Source organism: Hydra viridissima, unplaced genomic scaffold, assembly GCF_058129835.1.
Source record: "Hydra viridissima isolate aposymbiotic clone 2 unplaced genomic scaffold, HvirCarnegie_v1 scaffold_7, whole genome shotgun sequence".
Taxonomy (NCBI): domain Eukaryota; kingdom Metazoa; phylum Cnidaria; class Hydrozoa; order Anthoathecata; family Hydridae; genus Hydra; species Hydra viridissima.
The window spans coordinates 11,256,308-11,270,255 of NW_028324306.1; the positions used below are offsets into that span (position 1 = coordinate 11,256,308).

At 25.6% G+C, this 13,948-nt stretch overlaps 1 protein-coding gene across 2 annotated transcripts; it reads left to right on the top strand.

Annotated features, from left to right (window-relative positions):
- Window positions 1-1,574: 1,574 nt before the first annotated feature.
- On the top strand, window positions 1,575-13,932 carry LOC145184490 (vacuolar protein sorting-associated protein 33A-like). 2 transcript variants are annotated; one of them, XM_090093017.1, is made up of 16 exons: window positions 1,575-1,706; window positions 2,038-2,103; window positions 2,607-2,731; window positions 3,537-3,618; window positions 3,729-3,833; window positions 3,946-4,118; window positions 5,826-6,000; window positions 7,798-7,994; window positions 8,459-8,549; window positions 8,705-8,779; window positions 8,879-8,958; window positions 12,550-12,636; window positions 12,768-12,899; window positions 13,077-13,248; window positions 13,323-13,448; window positions 13,555-13,932. In XM_090093017.1, the coding sequence occupies exons 7-16, from the start codon at window positions 5,841-5,843 to the stop codon at window positions 13,653-13,655; spliced, it is 1,221 nt and encodes a 406-aa protein (XP_089949143.1). In that variant the 5' UTR covers window positions 1,575-1,706; window positions 2,038-2,103; window positions 2,607-2,731; window positions 3,537-3,618; window positions 3,729-3,833; window positions 3,946-4,118; window positions 5,826-5,840; the 3' UTR covers window positions 13,656-13,932. The 2 variants fall into 2 exon arrangements, with proteins under 2 accessions (XP_089949143.1, XP_089949142.1); XM_090093016.1 differs by having other exon boundaries at window positions 1,577-1,706; window positions 3,946-4,062.
- The last annotated feature ends 16 nt before the right edge of the window (window positions 13,933-13,948 follow it).

Below are 13,948 nucleotides of genomic sequence, written 5' to 3' on the forward strand. Positions count from 1 at the left end.
TAACTAAAGGAAAAACACGGCAAATTTTAGTTTGAATTTAATTTTCGCATGAAAATACGATTGACATTGTTAACGATTGTGAGAATGTAACTGAAATGGTCCCAAAAATTAAAGTACAGGCTTTATCTATTGAGTTTTGTCCTAAATTATTTCTGCACTTATTCCAGGCTTCACAACTGAATAAAACTAATGTAATATTAAAGTTATTTTTAATATAAAGCTTTTCGATAATTTTTAATAAAAAATAAATATTTATGATATGCTACGTTAAAAGTTTATCTTCTTTATTATTATTTTTTATTGCTTTTGTTTTTTTCTAAAATGATATATTCAAAATACGCAAACTATAATACGAAACCAATATCTTTCTCGCACTTTATTTAGTATTAAGTTAAAATAAGGTCTAAATTTCTTATTTTCCCTTCAGTTTTTAACAAGTTTCTGTTAAATAACATTTTTGGTTAGTGTTGTATTTTGATAGAAATCTAGCAGTTGCAGGACAATTTGTACAAGAGTTGAAAATGAAATAATGGCTTTCACTGTGAGACTAAGGAAGGTCTTAAAAATTACAAGACTCTAAAATATGCTAAGTCATTTGAATCCTACTCTAGATTTCGTTCTAAAATAGGATTCCAAATTCCTTGAAAGTTTTTCTTTGATTGAAATTAACTGCAAATTATTTAGCCACTTTCACAATTAGCCTAGCCTTTGTGGTTGGAATTGCATTTACGTTTAGGTATAACAGCATTTTTAAAACCTTAAGAGAACCACTGTACTTGGTGTTAGATAATAATTGGAGGAAAAGAAGAAATAACTCACCTTGAAAACATTTCTGAAAAGGAAATTTTAGAGAAGTTTTTTTAATACCTAATCTTCTAGTTGTAACTGCTCTATCATCTTTTTAGTCCAAGTTTGCTTAGAAGCAGACATAAGCCTACAAGACTTCTTCAAAAAAATGCAGAGTGAGTTTTTTAAAATTTACATTTTGAATGAAATTTTAAGTAAATTCAAGGTTTTCTGATAGCTTTTTATCAAAAACCATAGAAAGAACCTAAGGAAAAAATTTACTAGAACAGTTTTAAAAACATTTGAAATTAGGAGAAGTAAAAACAAAAATAGAGAGAAAGGAGAATTAAAAGTTTTTCATGGTAATTATTGGCAGTTTCATAGTTAAAAAAAATGTAAAAACAAGTAATTCAATACCTTTTTTTTTAAAACTGAAAATATGATTTCTTTAAAACTTCAATCATTTTAGAGAAAAATATTTAATTTTGACTAATAAACACTACTAATTTTAAACTGTGACTTTTGCTCAAAATAAAAATAAAAGGTGTATTTTGGTGTCAGTATCCATAGAAGAATGGGGGGGGGGGGGGGGGTTGTTTTGTATACTCCCTAGCACACACATTTACAAAATATATATTTTAGATATAGTATTTGGTTATTTTTAGTGGTATTGTTATTCTTATTATTATTATGGTTGTTATAAACCTTTCTTTTTATGTGCTAATAGAGTTAAGTGTTAATAAACTTTTTAATAATAATAAATATTTGTTATTAAATTTATCATAATAAAGTTTGATTATATGAAAGTAGTTTAAACATCAATGTCGCATATAAACAGTGGTAGAGTAAATTTGGCTCAATTAAGAGAAGCAGCACGCCGAAAGTTGTTATCTTGTCTTGATAAATGTAATGGAAGCAAGGTATTATGTCTTTTATAGGATTTTTTTAGATTTTTAAGTTGTCATTTCTGATGTAAACCAGAATACTAATTTAGAGAATCTAGAACTTAGTACTCTCATTATTAGTTCCTAAGAATACTAAGTACTGGATTCTATAATTCTTTGATTTAATCCTAACAGTTATGAGATGATTTTATGTTGTTGATCCTGTTAACAACAAAACCAAAAACTTCCAAAACACAAGCATAAATTTATACCATCAATTTTACTGTTTATTTTCTAGCTATTTATTAACAAATTGGTTTAATTACATTGTAATTATAATTTATTTCTTCTTTATAATGTTTTTTAGGCAATTATTTGGGATGATAAGCTCACTGGCCCTGTAGGTCTTATTGCAGAGTACAGTTTGTTAAAGGTTACCTTTGTTAATTATTCTCTATTTATAGTTTATTAAGAGTTATATTTACTAAGTTTTTTTTTAAAACTTTATATGAATTGATTAACTTTGGTATTTCTATAATGATCTAAAGAAGTTGTTATATACATTAAATAGTAATTTGAGAACTTTATTGAACTGGTCAAGTTTTTAGTTTTAAATGTGGCATTATTAATTAAGCAATTAATCTAAGTTTTAATCTTAAAGTAGTTTACATTAAATTTGAAAAAAATGCTATAAAGTAAAACAAAATTCTTTTAATTCTGAACAAGGAAATTTTTTTTTTCTCCTGGTAGTTTCCTACATACATGCGTAACATAATTATTTATATTTTTAATGATTTAATTTTTGATGTTATTTAATAAATTTGGTATTAAAAGAAAAATTTTAGTTTAATAACTTTAGTAAAAAAGCAAAGGAAGTTTTTCATTTTTAAGTTTGCATTTTAACATAATTTTCTTAATGAGGATTTTTCTTTTTAGGAACATGATGTAGGAAAAATGTTCCCATTAAAGAAAGGAAAGTTACCATCCTGTGAAGAGCATAATTTGGTTTTTCTTGTGCGTCCAAAGTTAGAAACTATGGATATTATTGCAGACAACATGAGGTAAGAAAAGTGTTTGTATTAAATCTTAGGATTGACCAATTTATTTTCACTGCTTTTGAAAAGGCCCCAAAAAATGCCTGAAAAATATTTAAGTGTTGCCCTGTAAACATTTTAAAAATTTTAAGGATTTATAATTAATACCTAAATGATAATTTTAACAATACGTTTATGCATATTACACTTAATTTACAACTTGTAGAGCAGTATAGTTGGTGTTTTTCCTCAACAATTAAGCCATTATTAATCTTAGTTTTGGCTGCTGAGGTATAAGCAATAGCATAATAGTCCTATTGATAGTAGAGGTTATTTACTATTATGTATGAAATTTTTTTAATTACACAATGCATTAGAATATGCATGCTGATTTCAATGGAAACAAGTTTATTTTTTTATTTAAAAAATGAAAATGTTAAAAATTCAAAACATTGTAATTCAGCTTAACTTACCATTATCTTATCAATTTCTACATTTTGACAAATAGTTTTCAAACTTAAGTTAAAGTCTAAAGTTGTGAAAAAAAGTGAATTGTCTATGCCACTTTTTTTTACAATCAAAAAGCAGTTATTTATTTTAATAGAAATAAATGCGGTATGAAAAAGTAACAAAAAGATAATCTTGTCATAATACTGACAAAAGTTAATAACACAAAAGCTATTGTCAGACAATAATGATTGTTTATGTCAATGATTATTTCTTAAATAATGCATTTTTGCAACATGTATTTAATGACTTAACTACATATGGCAAATTTATCTTTAATCATATTTTTTAAAATGATTTAGATGATATGTAATAATTTTGATAGGGAAGAGGGAAATGACATTTCAAAGAAGTATCACATCTTTTTTGTTCCAAATAAAAGTTTCCTATGTGAGAAAAGATTACAGGTAAAAGATTTGTTTTGTCGTTCAGGGCTACATACTTGATGTACTAATTAAGTGCTGGATATGTTGCTTTTTTTTTTAAATGTTTTTTTTTTTATATATTCTCTTGTCAGGAACATAGTGTTTATGGAAGTTTTACCACTATAGAAGACTTTGATATGAGTTTAATCCCATTTGATAATGATGTTTTGTCATTGGAACATGAAAAAGCATTTTATGTGAGTTGATTCAATGAGTTTGTATTTTTATAAAAAACACTTTTAAAGTTTTTATAAGTCTCTTCACAAGCTTTATAAGCTTTACTGTCTTGATATGTGTGTGAATTTATAGGAATGCTATGTGGAAAATGATGTTACATCTCTAAATCATATTGCAAATTCATTAATGACACTTCAGGCGTTATATGGTGTAATTCCACATATTTTCGGGAAAGGAGAAATGTCAGCAGTGAGTTAATACTTTGATGATAATAATCTGGCTGGAAAAACATATGAGCTCTCTAGGTGAAAAGCATTTTCTTCAAAATAATAAAAATATTTGTTTTAAGCTACACCTTGTTCTTAAGCTAAAAATGAACTAAGAATTCTGGGACTTTTGAAAATAATGGGTGATCACTAAAAATCTACACAAAGTTTAATTTAATTTTGTTTCAAAATGATTATACGTAATGTTCTATATATATTTATCAAGCTTAGTGTTTCTAGTTTTCAGAAAACACAAAAAATTTGTATTAAATATTTAAATTTTGAAATTGAACAAAATAAAGGAAGATAAACACTGAAAATGTGAGTATGAGTTTTATTTGAAAAATATGAATCTTGGAAAACATTCATGGAAAGCATTTCCAAGCTAAATATATTCTAAGTAGTCACAAATTTTGACATAATTAAATGTGCTGAAATTCGGACATGAAAGAAAAGCTGGAAATGGTTGTTTAGCTAAAAAATGCCAAAAAATAAGTTTACCAAGCTAAAAACTATTTTTGATCATCAAGATGGTAAATCTGAAAGATGGTAACTCTGAAAGGCAAGTAGTTCGTAAATTCAGTATTTTACAATCATATGTGAATAAATTTCTTAAAAATAAGTCTGGTATGAAATGCTATTAAAAACAAAAAAAATCTAAAGTGAGGTGATCAAATCATGTAAAGAGTTCAAATATGTTACAGTAGACTTCACCAAAATTCAAAGAGACTTTTGTATTTCACTTTAGAAATAGTATTTCACTTTAGATCACATTTGGATTAAGGAAAATGACAATTTTTACTCAAGTAATACTTTGTTGACTCCATCAAATGTTAAGTACAGTCAAAAAGAAAAGTTTCCAGAATAATTACTAGTCTGGATCGCAATTTCATCCAAAGGTACTTCTAAACCATATTTTTGAAAATCTGGCAATGCTATCAACCAATTTACATGCTTGGAAAATTGTATTCAAAAGAGACTTCTCCTATTTATAGAAGAACATCACCATAATGACAAATTTGTGTTCTGGCCAGATTTTGCATCTCATTATGCCAAAAGTGTATTGGGCAATCTAAAGTCTGAAAAGATTGAAATTGCACCAAAAAAGATAATCTGCAAAATTTACCAGAATGCTGACCAATTTTTGGTCAATACAGAAAGGACTTGTGTACAAGAATAAAAAGAAAGCAAAAACACTCTAACAAATAAAAGAAAGAATTAAGTATTATTTGAGTTTAATTGACAGATGAAATAAAGTGATAGAATCGAATTGAATATTATATTAAGTAAAATAAACAATTCTCTATAAAATACCTTATTTACTTTTAAAAAAATATTAAAAAATAAGAAAGTTATGATCCTTTAAAGTTTGTGGGGATTTTTAGTGATCACCTATTAGTTATATCATTTTTGGATCAGTAAATAACCTATATAATAAAAGTAGATTTAAAAAACACATTCTCTATTACATACATTAAATTTGATCTTTCAATCTTCAACCAATAATTTTGAAATGATTTTGTTTAAATTGTTTAAATAAATCAATTCAGTTTAAACCAAATCTTTAGGTACTTAAATGTCTTCTGGTTAGATTTTTATTTGCATAATATAATTTTTCTTAGATTTAAATTTTTTAAGATGGTAATAATAATCCCATTAAATTTGGCTGAAAAATCAAATTGTTCTTCTTGTTCACCTAAAAAATTTATAAAATGAGTTAAAACTAATTTTCTTGAGACTTTTTAGAAAGTTACTGAGATTATGTTGCGTAAACGCAGAGAAATGGCTGATTTTGAATCACACATAACACCACTTATTGACACTCTCTTGCTTGTTGATCGCAACATTGATTTAATTACACCATTGCTATCACAACTTATCTATGAAGGGCTCATTGATGAGATATTCAATATTGAAAATAGTAAGTACTTTAAAAATACAAAAGTACTAATATTTTTCGTTAAATTTTTCAAAATTTCATTCAATGTGTTGGTAAATAAATGGAGGGTTTTCAGAAACTTTTAGAAAACTGTTAGCTTAAAGAAATTTTTAAATAAATAATTAGACCTTGTGTGTTTCTCTTAAAAACTTTTTATTAGGATATTAGTACTTTTATTAGTACTTATTTCTGATTATATTACTATATTACTGATTTCCAGAACAAATGTTTTGGTCTTTCATTTGTTTTGTTATAAATAGCAAAAGTGTTTAGTATGTTCTGTTTAATATGTTCCAGATATATTTTGATAAATCTATAAGCTCTAGACCAAAAATCAATATAAAAAACTTTCAGCCATTTGTAAAATTTCCTTTTTTAAAGTAATTTATAATGTGTGATAACTGTTTTAGTCATTGTAACATTTATATTGTGTCAATAAGATGAAAGAGGTATTCGGCCAATTAACAATTTATGAGCATTTTGTGTTCAGCGTTAAAAAATCAAAAATTTTCATGAAAATAAATGTTCAATATTTTGTTGGATTTCATTTCTTAAACTGTCTGCAGTTGCTGTACAGAATAGACAATATTTTGCTGGCTTTAGTTGAAATATTTTTCCATTATCATTCAATGGCAGCCTTGAGGTCATTTTGGTTGCTAATTTTTCAAATGTTTTTGATGTTTTCTGCCTATCATAGTTAAATACAATGTGTGCACTTTTCATTGTCATACTGGAAAACAAAATTGGATTTAAAATGCAAATTTTTATGGTGATGTTTCATTCTTTGAGTTTGTTTAATGATATTTACATTAAAATAATAATTTTGAGTTCAAATACAATTTATGAAAATGATGTTTCTCAATTTTTTTAGTTGTAAATCAAAACTGCAATTAATCTGTTTCAATGCGACATTAATTTGATGTAACACCAATAATGGGGTGACATAAATTGACATTTGGCTGAATACTTTCTATGCATCAAATTGGTGCATGGCAATTATCATAGTGATAGTGAGCATACATTACATTTATAAGTGTTAAATGCATTTTAACTAAAATATTTAGAAGTTAACAAATTTAAGTATTGTGTTTTTTTTTTTTTTTTTTTTTTTTTTTTTTGTTAAAAAGCTTTACTAAAGATAAAAAAAATATTTCCTCACTAACTGAAGAATTCCTCTGACTACAGAATTCCTTTTTGAAATGTTTACATAATGTAGCATTTAGAAAAAAGAGCTACTGGATATGATTTAGATAAAAATATTTAGTATCAACTGATAAATCATCAATTAGTTGATGAAAATTATGTTTATTGTAACAATTTTTAGTATCTGATCATATTTGTAAATATCACTGTAATCTTCTAACATACTATATGCTGTACAGTTTTTACAGCCAAACACAGCCTATATGTATATATATATTATATATATATACATATATATATATATATGTATAATATATTATATATATATATTATATAATATATATATATATATATATATATATATATATATATATATATATATATATATATATATACAGGTTGTATCAAAATATTTACACATACATACATACATACATACATGCATACATACATACATACATACATACATACATACATACATACATACATACATACATACATACATACATACATACATACATACATACATACATACATACATATACATACATACATATACATACATACATGTTATTTTCAGGTATGAACTAAATATTGATGCTTTTCTAAAATTGAATTGTTAAAAAATTTATATAGCCAGCTGTCAGTTGCCAAGTGATCGTATACCTGCCAAAGAAGATAATCGAAAACAAACAAGTGTAGACAGTATTGCAAAAACAAAGATTGTGTTAAATTCTTCTGACAACCTTTTTGCAGAGATTCGATCAATGAACTTTTCAGGTGTTGCACTTGTCTTAAGCCGGGAAGCCAAACGTCTCACAGCTGAACAAGAGGTTTCTTGAATAAACTTTTAAAAACTCAAAATTATGTTTTGAAAATTCACATAAGTATGTTACAGATTAATTATTTCAAAATCAGAGTTAATTACAGTTATTTAGTTAACTTAATTTTAATAAAATTAGTTTTAATTATTTAGTATTAGTATTTAACAGTAAAAGTTGTAAGTATTTAATTAAGTTTTAAATTTTAAAATACTTATTACAATAGTTTATTAAATTAAGTAAGCTAAATTACTTTTCACCTTATTTGGTGCACTATAATATCAGCCAAGAAACTGCACATGAAATATTTTTCCTCTCTTAATCCAAATTAATTAGTAATTAATCACTAATTAAAAATCAATTTATTTCACTGCATTTGCTAAAAGACTAATTGCATTTGCAAAAGACTAATTGCAATAATTATGATGGTATCTTCTTGTAGAGTCTAATTTTCAAGAAAAGCATTTGGCATTTAGGAGCATCGTACAGCTAAAACTGTTGGCGAAATGAAGCAGTTTGTGCACAAACTTCCACATATACAAGCAGCCAAGAAATCTTTAGCATTACGTAAGTGGCTATTTTTTATTATTTAATTGGTTATAGTGAAATAAATTTAGAAAATAAGTAGAGGAAATATTTGAGGAATAAAGAAAGTGTAAGTACTCAGATGCATGTTTACAAATTTTAGTAGCTTTTTGATTTTACTTTTTGATTTTGCTCAGATACCAGTATAGCAGAGATGATAAAAGAAAAAACAGATTCTGATGATTTCCGAGAAGCTTTAGGAACAGAGCAAGGTCTGTTTTTCTTTTAGTTACTAAACAATCTTTTTTTAGTTTTTGAAACAAAATTCAGTTTTAAAGCAAGTATTGACTATTGGATATCTTCTACTTAAGAATTTTTCAATGGACTTGACACTGACCGAGCTCATCCATACATTGAGAAATGCATTGCAACTAAGGAGCCACTTATAAAAGTATATTCTGTTTTATGTTATATTATATTCACATCAGTTTATATTTAATTACAATAAATAGTTACATTTTTTGAGTTTTGTATAAATGACTTTTTGTGCAATATCATGTCTTTTTGTAAATAACATGTCCACATACTTGTTGAAAGAAAATATAAAAAATGCAATTATTTTACAAGTGTTTTTGCATTTCTTTTATATCCTTAAACATGTAAATAATTAAATTTTTGCTTTCTATGAAAATTATTGAAATGTTAATAATTAAAAATAAATTCAATTTTTTAATAGTTAAAGTTAATAAATGTTTTGATATCTCAAAATTTTTGAAAATAAAAGATATTATTTTGATAATTAAAAATATCACGAGTGAATATTTTAAAAGTTAGAAGGTATGTCAAAAGGCTTAAAGATGAGGAAGTTTAACCTGACCAATTTCCAATCAAACCAAATGAACAAATTAATGTTAATCATTTGCCAAACATCACATGGGAAGGTATTACACAAAAGTATCAATCAGTGTCTATAAATCCTTGGAAGCCTTATAAATCCTAATGAATACTTAATTTGTGATCAAAATATTGAATATCCAATAAGTATAATACGATAAAGATCAAAGACAGTATAACAACCTATGCAACCAAACAAAAACACAATCGTTGAATCCTGTTCAGATGATGCACCATGTAGGGCGTATAATAGTTTTGAATGCAAAAGATATTGTTCTAACATAAACATCGTATTAAATTGTTCTAACATCAAGTGTATTGTTGATGAAAAAGAATGCAAAATATGCAAAAAAATTCATTAAATCCTTTGTCATGAAGAATATAGTCTTCAGTTTCTGATATAAGTTTGCCTCAATAATCATCTGTTTGTCTGATCACCCCCACACTGAGACATTAAAAAATAAATTGTCCCAGCTGGTGTTATATTGGTTAAATATTTAATGTTTTGTTTATATTTACACCAAGTTTATAATTGTAAAGTTAATTTTTTAGTCTTTCATTAAAAACTTTCAGTGCAATCAATAATGCAAACACAGCTTTTAAACTTTTTTTAAGGGTAAATCACTCTGTATTTTTCCACAATCTGGCCAAACAATCAGATAAGCAAGTCTAACAGAAAAAATTTTTATTATTATTCTAAAAGTTTTTGAAACTATTGCAGGGCTTATCGAAAAGTAATATTTTTATTTAGTAGACCTAGTTTTAGCTTTTTATCAGTGCAGATGAGTATTTATTGAGATTTATCAGTGCAATTAGGATATGGTCCTCTAATAACAATAATGAGTTTTTATAATTTTTAATTCTTTTAAAAAGCCACATTAATATATTTCAAGATAAGCTTAAAAAATATTCATTTTTTCATCACAGTCTCAGCATATTTTTGTGATCACTCTAATCCTTTTTTGTTATTGCACAAAATTATTATTTTTTTTAAACTCTCAAGATCTTTGAATTTCTAATCACCCTCATACACTTTTAATTTCAAATTTCCCTGAAAATCTTGAATTGGTTGTGCCTTTGAAAAGTTATCTGGCTTTTTTTTTTGACACAATATTGATGTTTCAGCTTTTGAGGTATTCCTGGACTTACTGAGCAAAGTAAGAACTTGCCAAGTCTGGCCAAAGCATGTAACCTACAGCACGTAAGTCTGACCATGTAACCACTGGTAGAATAGTAATTCTTAATAAAAGGCCCTAAAAACCTTAGTGTGCAACAATCTAAGTAGACATTTTAATTCACAGCTAACACATTCAGAACAAAAATGAACACAAGACTCCCTTGGGCAAAATACACAAGCAAATTTTTGAATTTTGAATTTTTATGGACACCTAATGACATAGACGCCGACTTTTGATTTTGGCCAAGGGGGTGAACAGAAATGCTTTGAAGAAAAAATTTCCTCCTCCCTCTTACCTCCCCCCCCCTCCTTCGCTTAATCTACTGGCATCATAAAGTATTTTGTATTTATGTATTTGTATTTATGTATTTGTATTTATGTATTTGTATTTATGTATTTGTATTTATGTATTTGTATTTTTGTATTTGTATTTTTGTATTTGTATTTTTGTATTTGTATTTTTGTATTTGTATTTTTGTATTTGTATTTTTGTATTTGTATTTTTGTATTTGTATTTTTGTATTTGTATTTTTGTATTTGTATTTTTGTATTTGTATTTTTGTATTTGTATTTTTGTATTTGTATTTTTGTATTTGTATTTTTGTATTTGTACTTTTGTATTTGTACTTTTGTATTTGTAGTTTTGTAATTGTACTTTTGTATTTGTATTTTTGTATTTGTATTTTTGTATTTGTATTTTTGTATTTGTATTTTTGTATTTGTATTTATGTATTTGTATTTATGTATTTGTATTTTTGTATTTGTATTTTTGTATTTGTATTTTTGTATTTGTATTTTTGTATTTGTATTTTTGTATTTGTATTTTTGTATTTGTATTTTTGTATTTGTATTTTTGTATTTGTATTTTTGTATTTGTATTTTTGTATTTGTATTTTTGTATTTGTATTTTTGTATTTGTATTTTTGTATTTGTATTTTTGTATTTGTATTTTTGTATTTGTATTTTTGTATTTGTATTTTTGTATTTGTATTTTTGTATTTGTATTTTTGTATTTGTATTTTTGTATTTGTATTTTTGTATTTGTATTTTTGTATTTGTATTTTTGTATTTGTATTTTTGTATTTGTATTTTTGTATTTGTATTTTTGTATTTGTATTTTTGTATTTGTATTTTTGTATTTGTATTTTTGTATTTGTATTTTTGTATTTGTATTTTTGTATTTGTATTTTTGTATTTGTATTTTTGTATTTGTATTTTTGTATTTGTATTTTTGTATTTGTATTTTTGTATTTGTATTTTTGTATTTGTATTTTTGTATTTGTATTTTTGTATTTGTATTTTTGTATTTGTATTTTTGTATTTGTATTTTTGTATTTGTATTTTTGTATTTGTATTTTTGTATTTGTATTTTTGTATTTGTATTTTTGTATTTGTATTTTTGTATTTGTATTTTTGTATTTGTATTTTTGTATTTGTATTTTTGTATTTGTATTTTTGTATTTGTATTTTTGTATTTGTATTTTTGTATTTGTATTTATATAATATTGAATAATATTGAATTAAATTTCCATAAATTTTGGCCAGCAAACTCATACCATGCTAAGACATAGCTCCCCAAACCTTAATATTACTTAATATTAATTGGAATCATAAGTATAATCATAAATCATAAGAAATGCAAATAAAATTAAATATGTAGAATTACTCTATAAAATGCAATCAAAAGAAAGTATTATGAAGTGTGCTATTTCTATGACACCACTGTATACTACAAATTAATTTAATTTTGAAATGATGCTACATTATTAATATTACTCTTAGTACCTAAAGTATGTAATAAAACAAATGAACTCAACTCAAAGCAATTTGTTTTAAGTTTGCAAGCTTATTATTGCAAGTCAATTTGAATAATTTTTTTTTTCTAAACTTCTTTATATGCAAATATTTTTTTATTTATCACTCTTTATTTTGTATGATTGAAATAGATGATAAAAATATAATTGATTTTAGGTTTTACGTTTGGTGTGTCTTCAATGCTGCACTAACAATGGGTTCAAAACAAAACTACTTGATTATTACAGAAGAGAAATTATTCATGTAAGGTATATTTAGGGCATCGACTCAATATTTAAATTTCTCTCAGTGTAAGAAATGTTTTGATGTTGATTTTGAGTTTTAAGACAAAACAACATTAGTCTAACTTTACACAAAAACAATCTTGTTTTCAGACCTATGGATTTGAGCATTTGCTGACACTTTCAAACTTAGAAAAAATTGGTTTCTTGCGTGTTACCAGCTCAAAAACTTACCCAACTTTAAAAAAAATTTTGAAACTCGTTGTGGAAGGTGTTCATGAACAGGTGTTTAGATATATATATACACATGCGCGCGCACACACGCGCATACACATATATATACATACATATGTTTTTATTTGCAATTTATAATTTGCTAATTTCCTATTTGATTGCTCACCTTTTTTTATTGGTCCTTTTTTTTATATTTTGTTAATTGCTTTCTTTTCACTTTTTACATAGAATCCGAACGACATTGCTTATGTACATTCAGGTTATGCTCCGGTATCAGTTAGACTCGCCCAGTTTCTTGAGCGCCCGACAGGTTGGAAGGGGCTTGAAGAAGTTCTAAAATTGCTCCCTGGACCAGCTATAGAAGAAGTTCAAAATGTACCATCAGCGCTTCTGAAAAAGAGTATGTGATCAGAAAAAATTTAACTTTTACGCAAGTTTACTATAAAGTTTTCAAGTATTCATATTTTTTTTCAGCCCCAATTCAATCTGGAACTAATTTAAATTACGAAGGACCTCCTAAAGTGACGCTTGTATATTTTATCGGCGGATGTACATATTCAGAAATAGCTGCTCTAAGATTCTTATCACAGCAAGAGAATGGTAACTGACACATTTTTATGTTATTATAATGCTCTTTTAAAATACCAAAAATGAATCTGTAATTTGATAATTTCGTATTTATATTGTTTATCAAAATTATGTTTAGCAATCACAGATTACATCATCGCCACAACAAAAATAATTAACGGGAATGGGTTAATGGAATCGCTGATAGAAAATTTCGTAAAAGTTCCAATCAATCCATGAAGTGCTTTTACTAATATATGTTTTTTAACTTTCCTCATAAAATGACCAAATGATTTCCAGTGATGTGTTTTTGATAAAAAATTTTGACTGATAAATCTCTACGTTAAATTTTATAATGTTATATGCTTTTAGTAGTAAATTTGTTTTCTGCAGCACTTGCTAAGCAGGTTTTTATTTCGTGTTATTAGCCATTTCAATGGTTAATGAGCTGCTTAATAGGAGAAAAATTTAACAAAAAAATATATATTTAACAGAATATAAGCATAAGTATTGGTAGTAGCATTTTTTTTTTT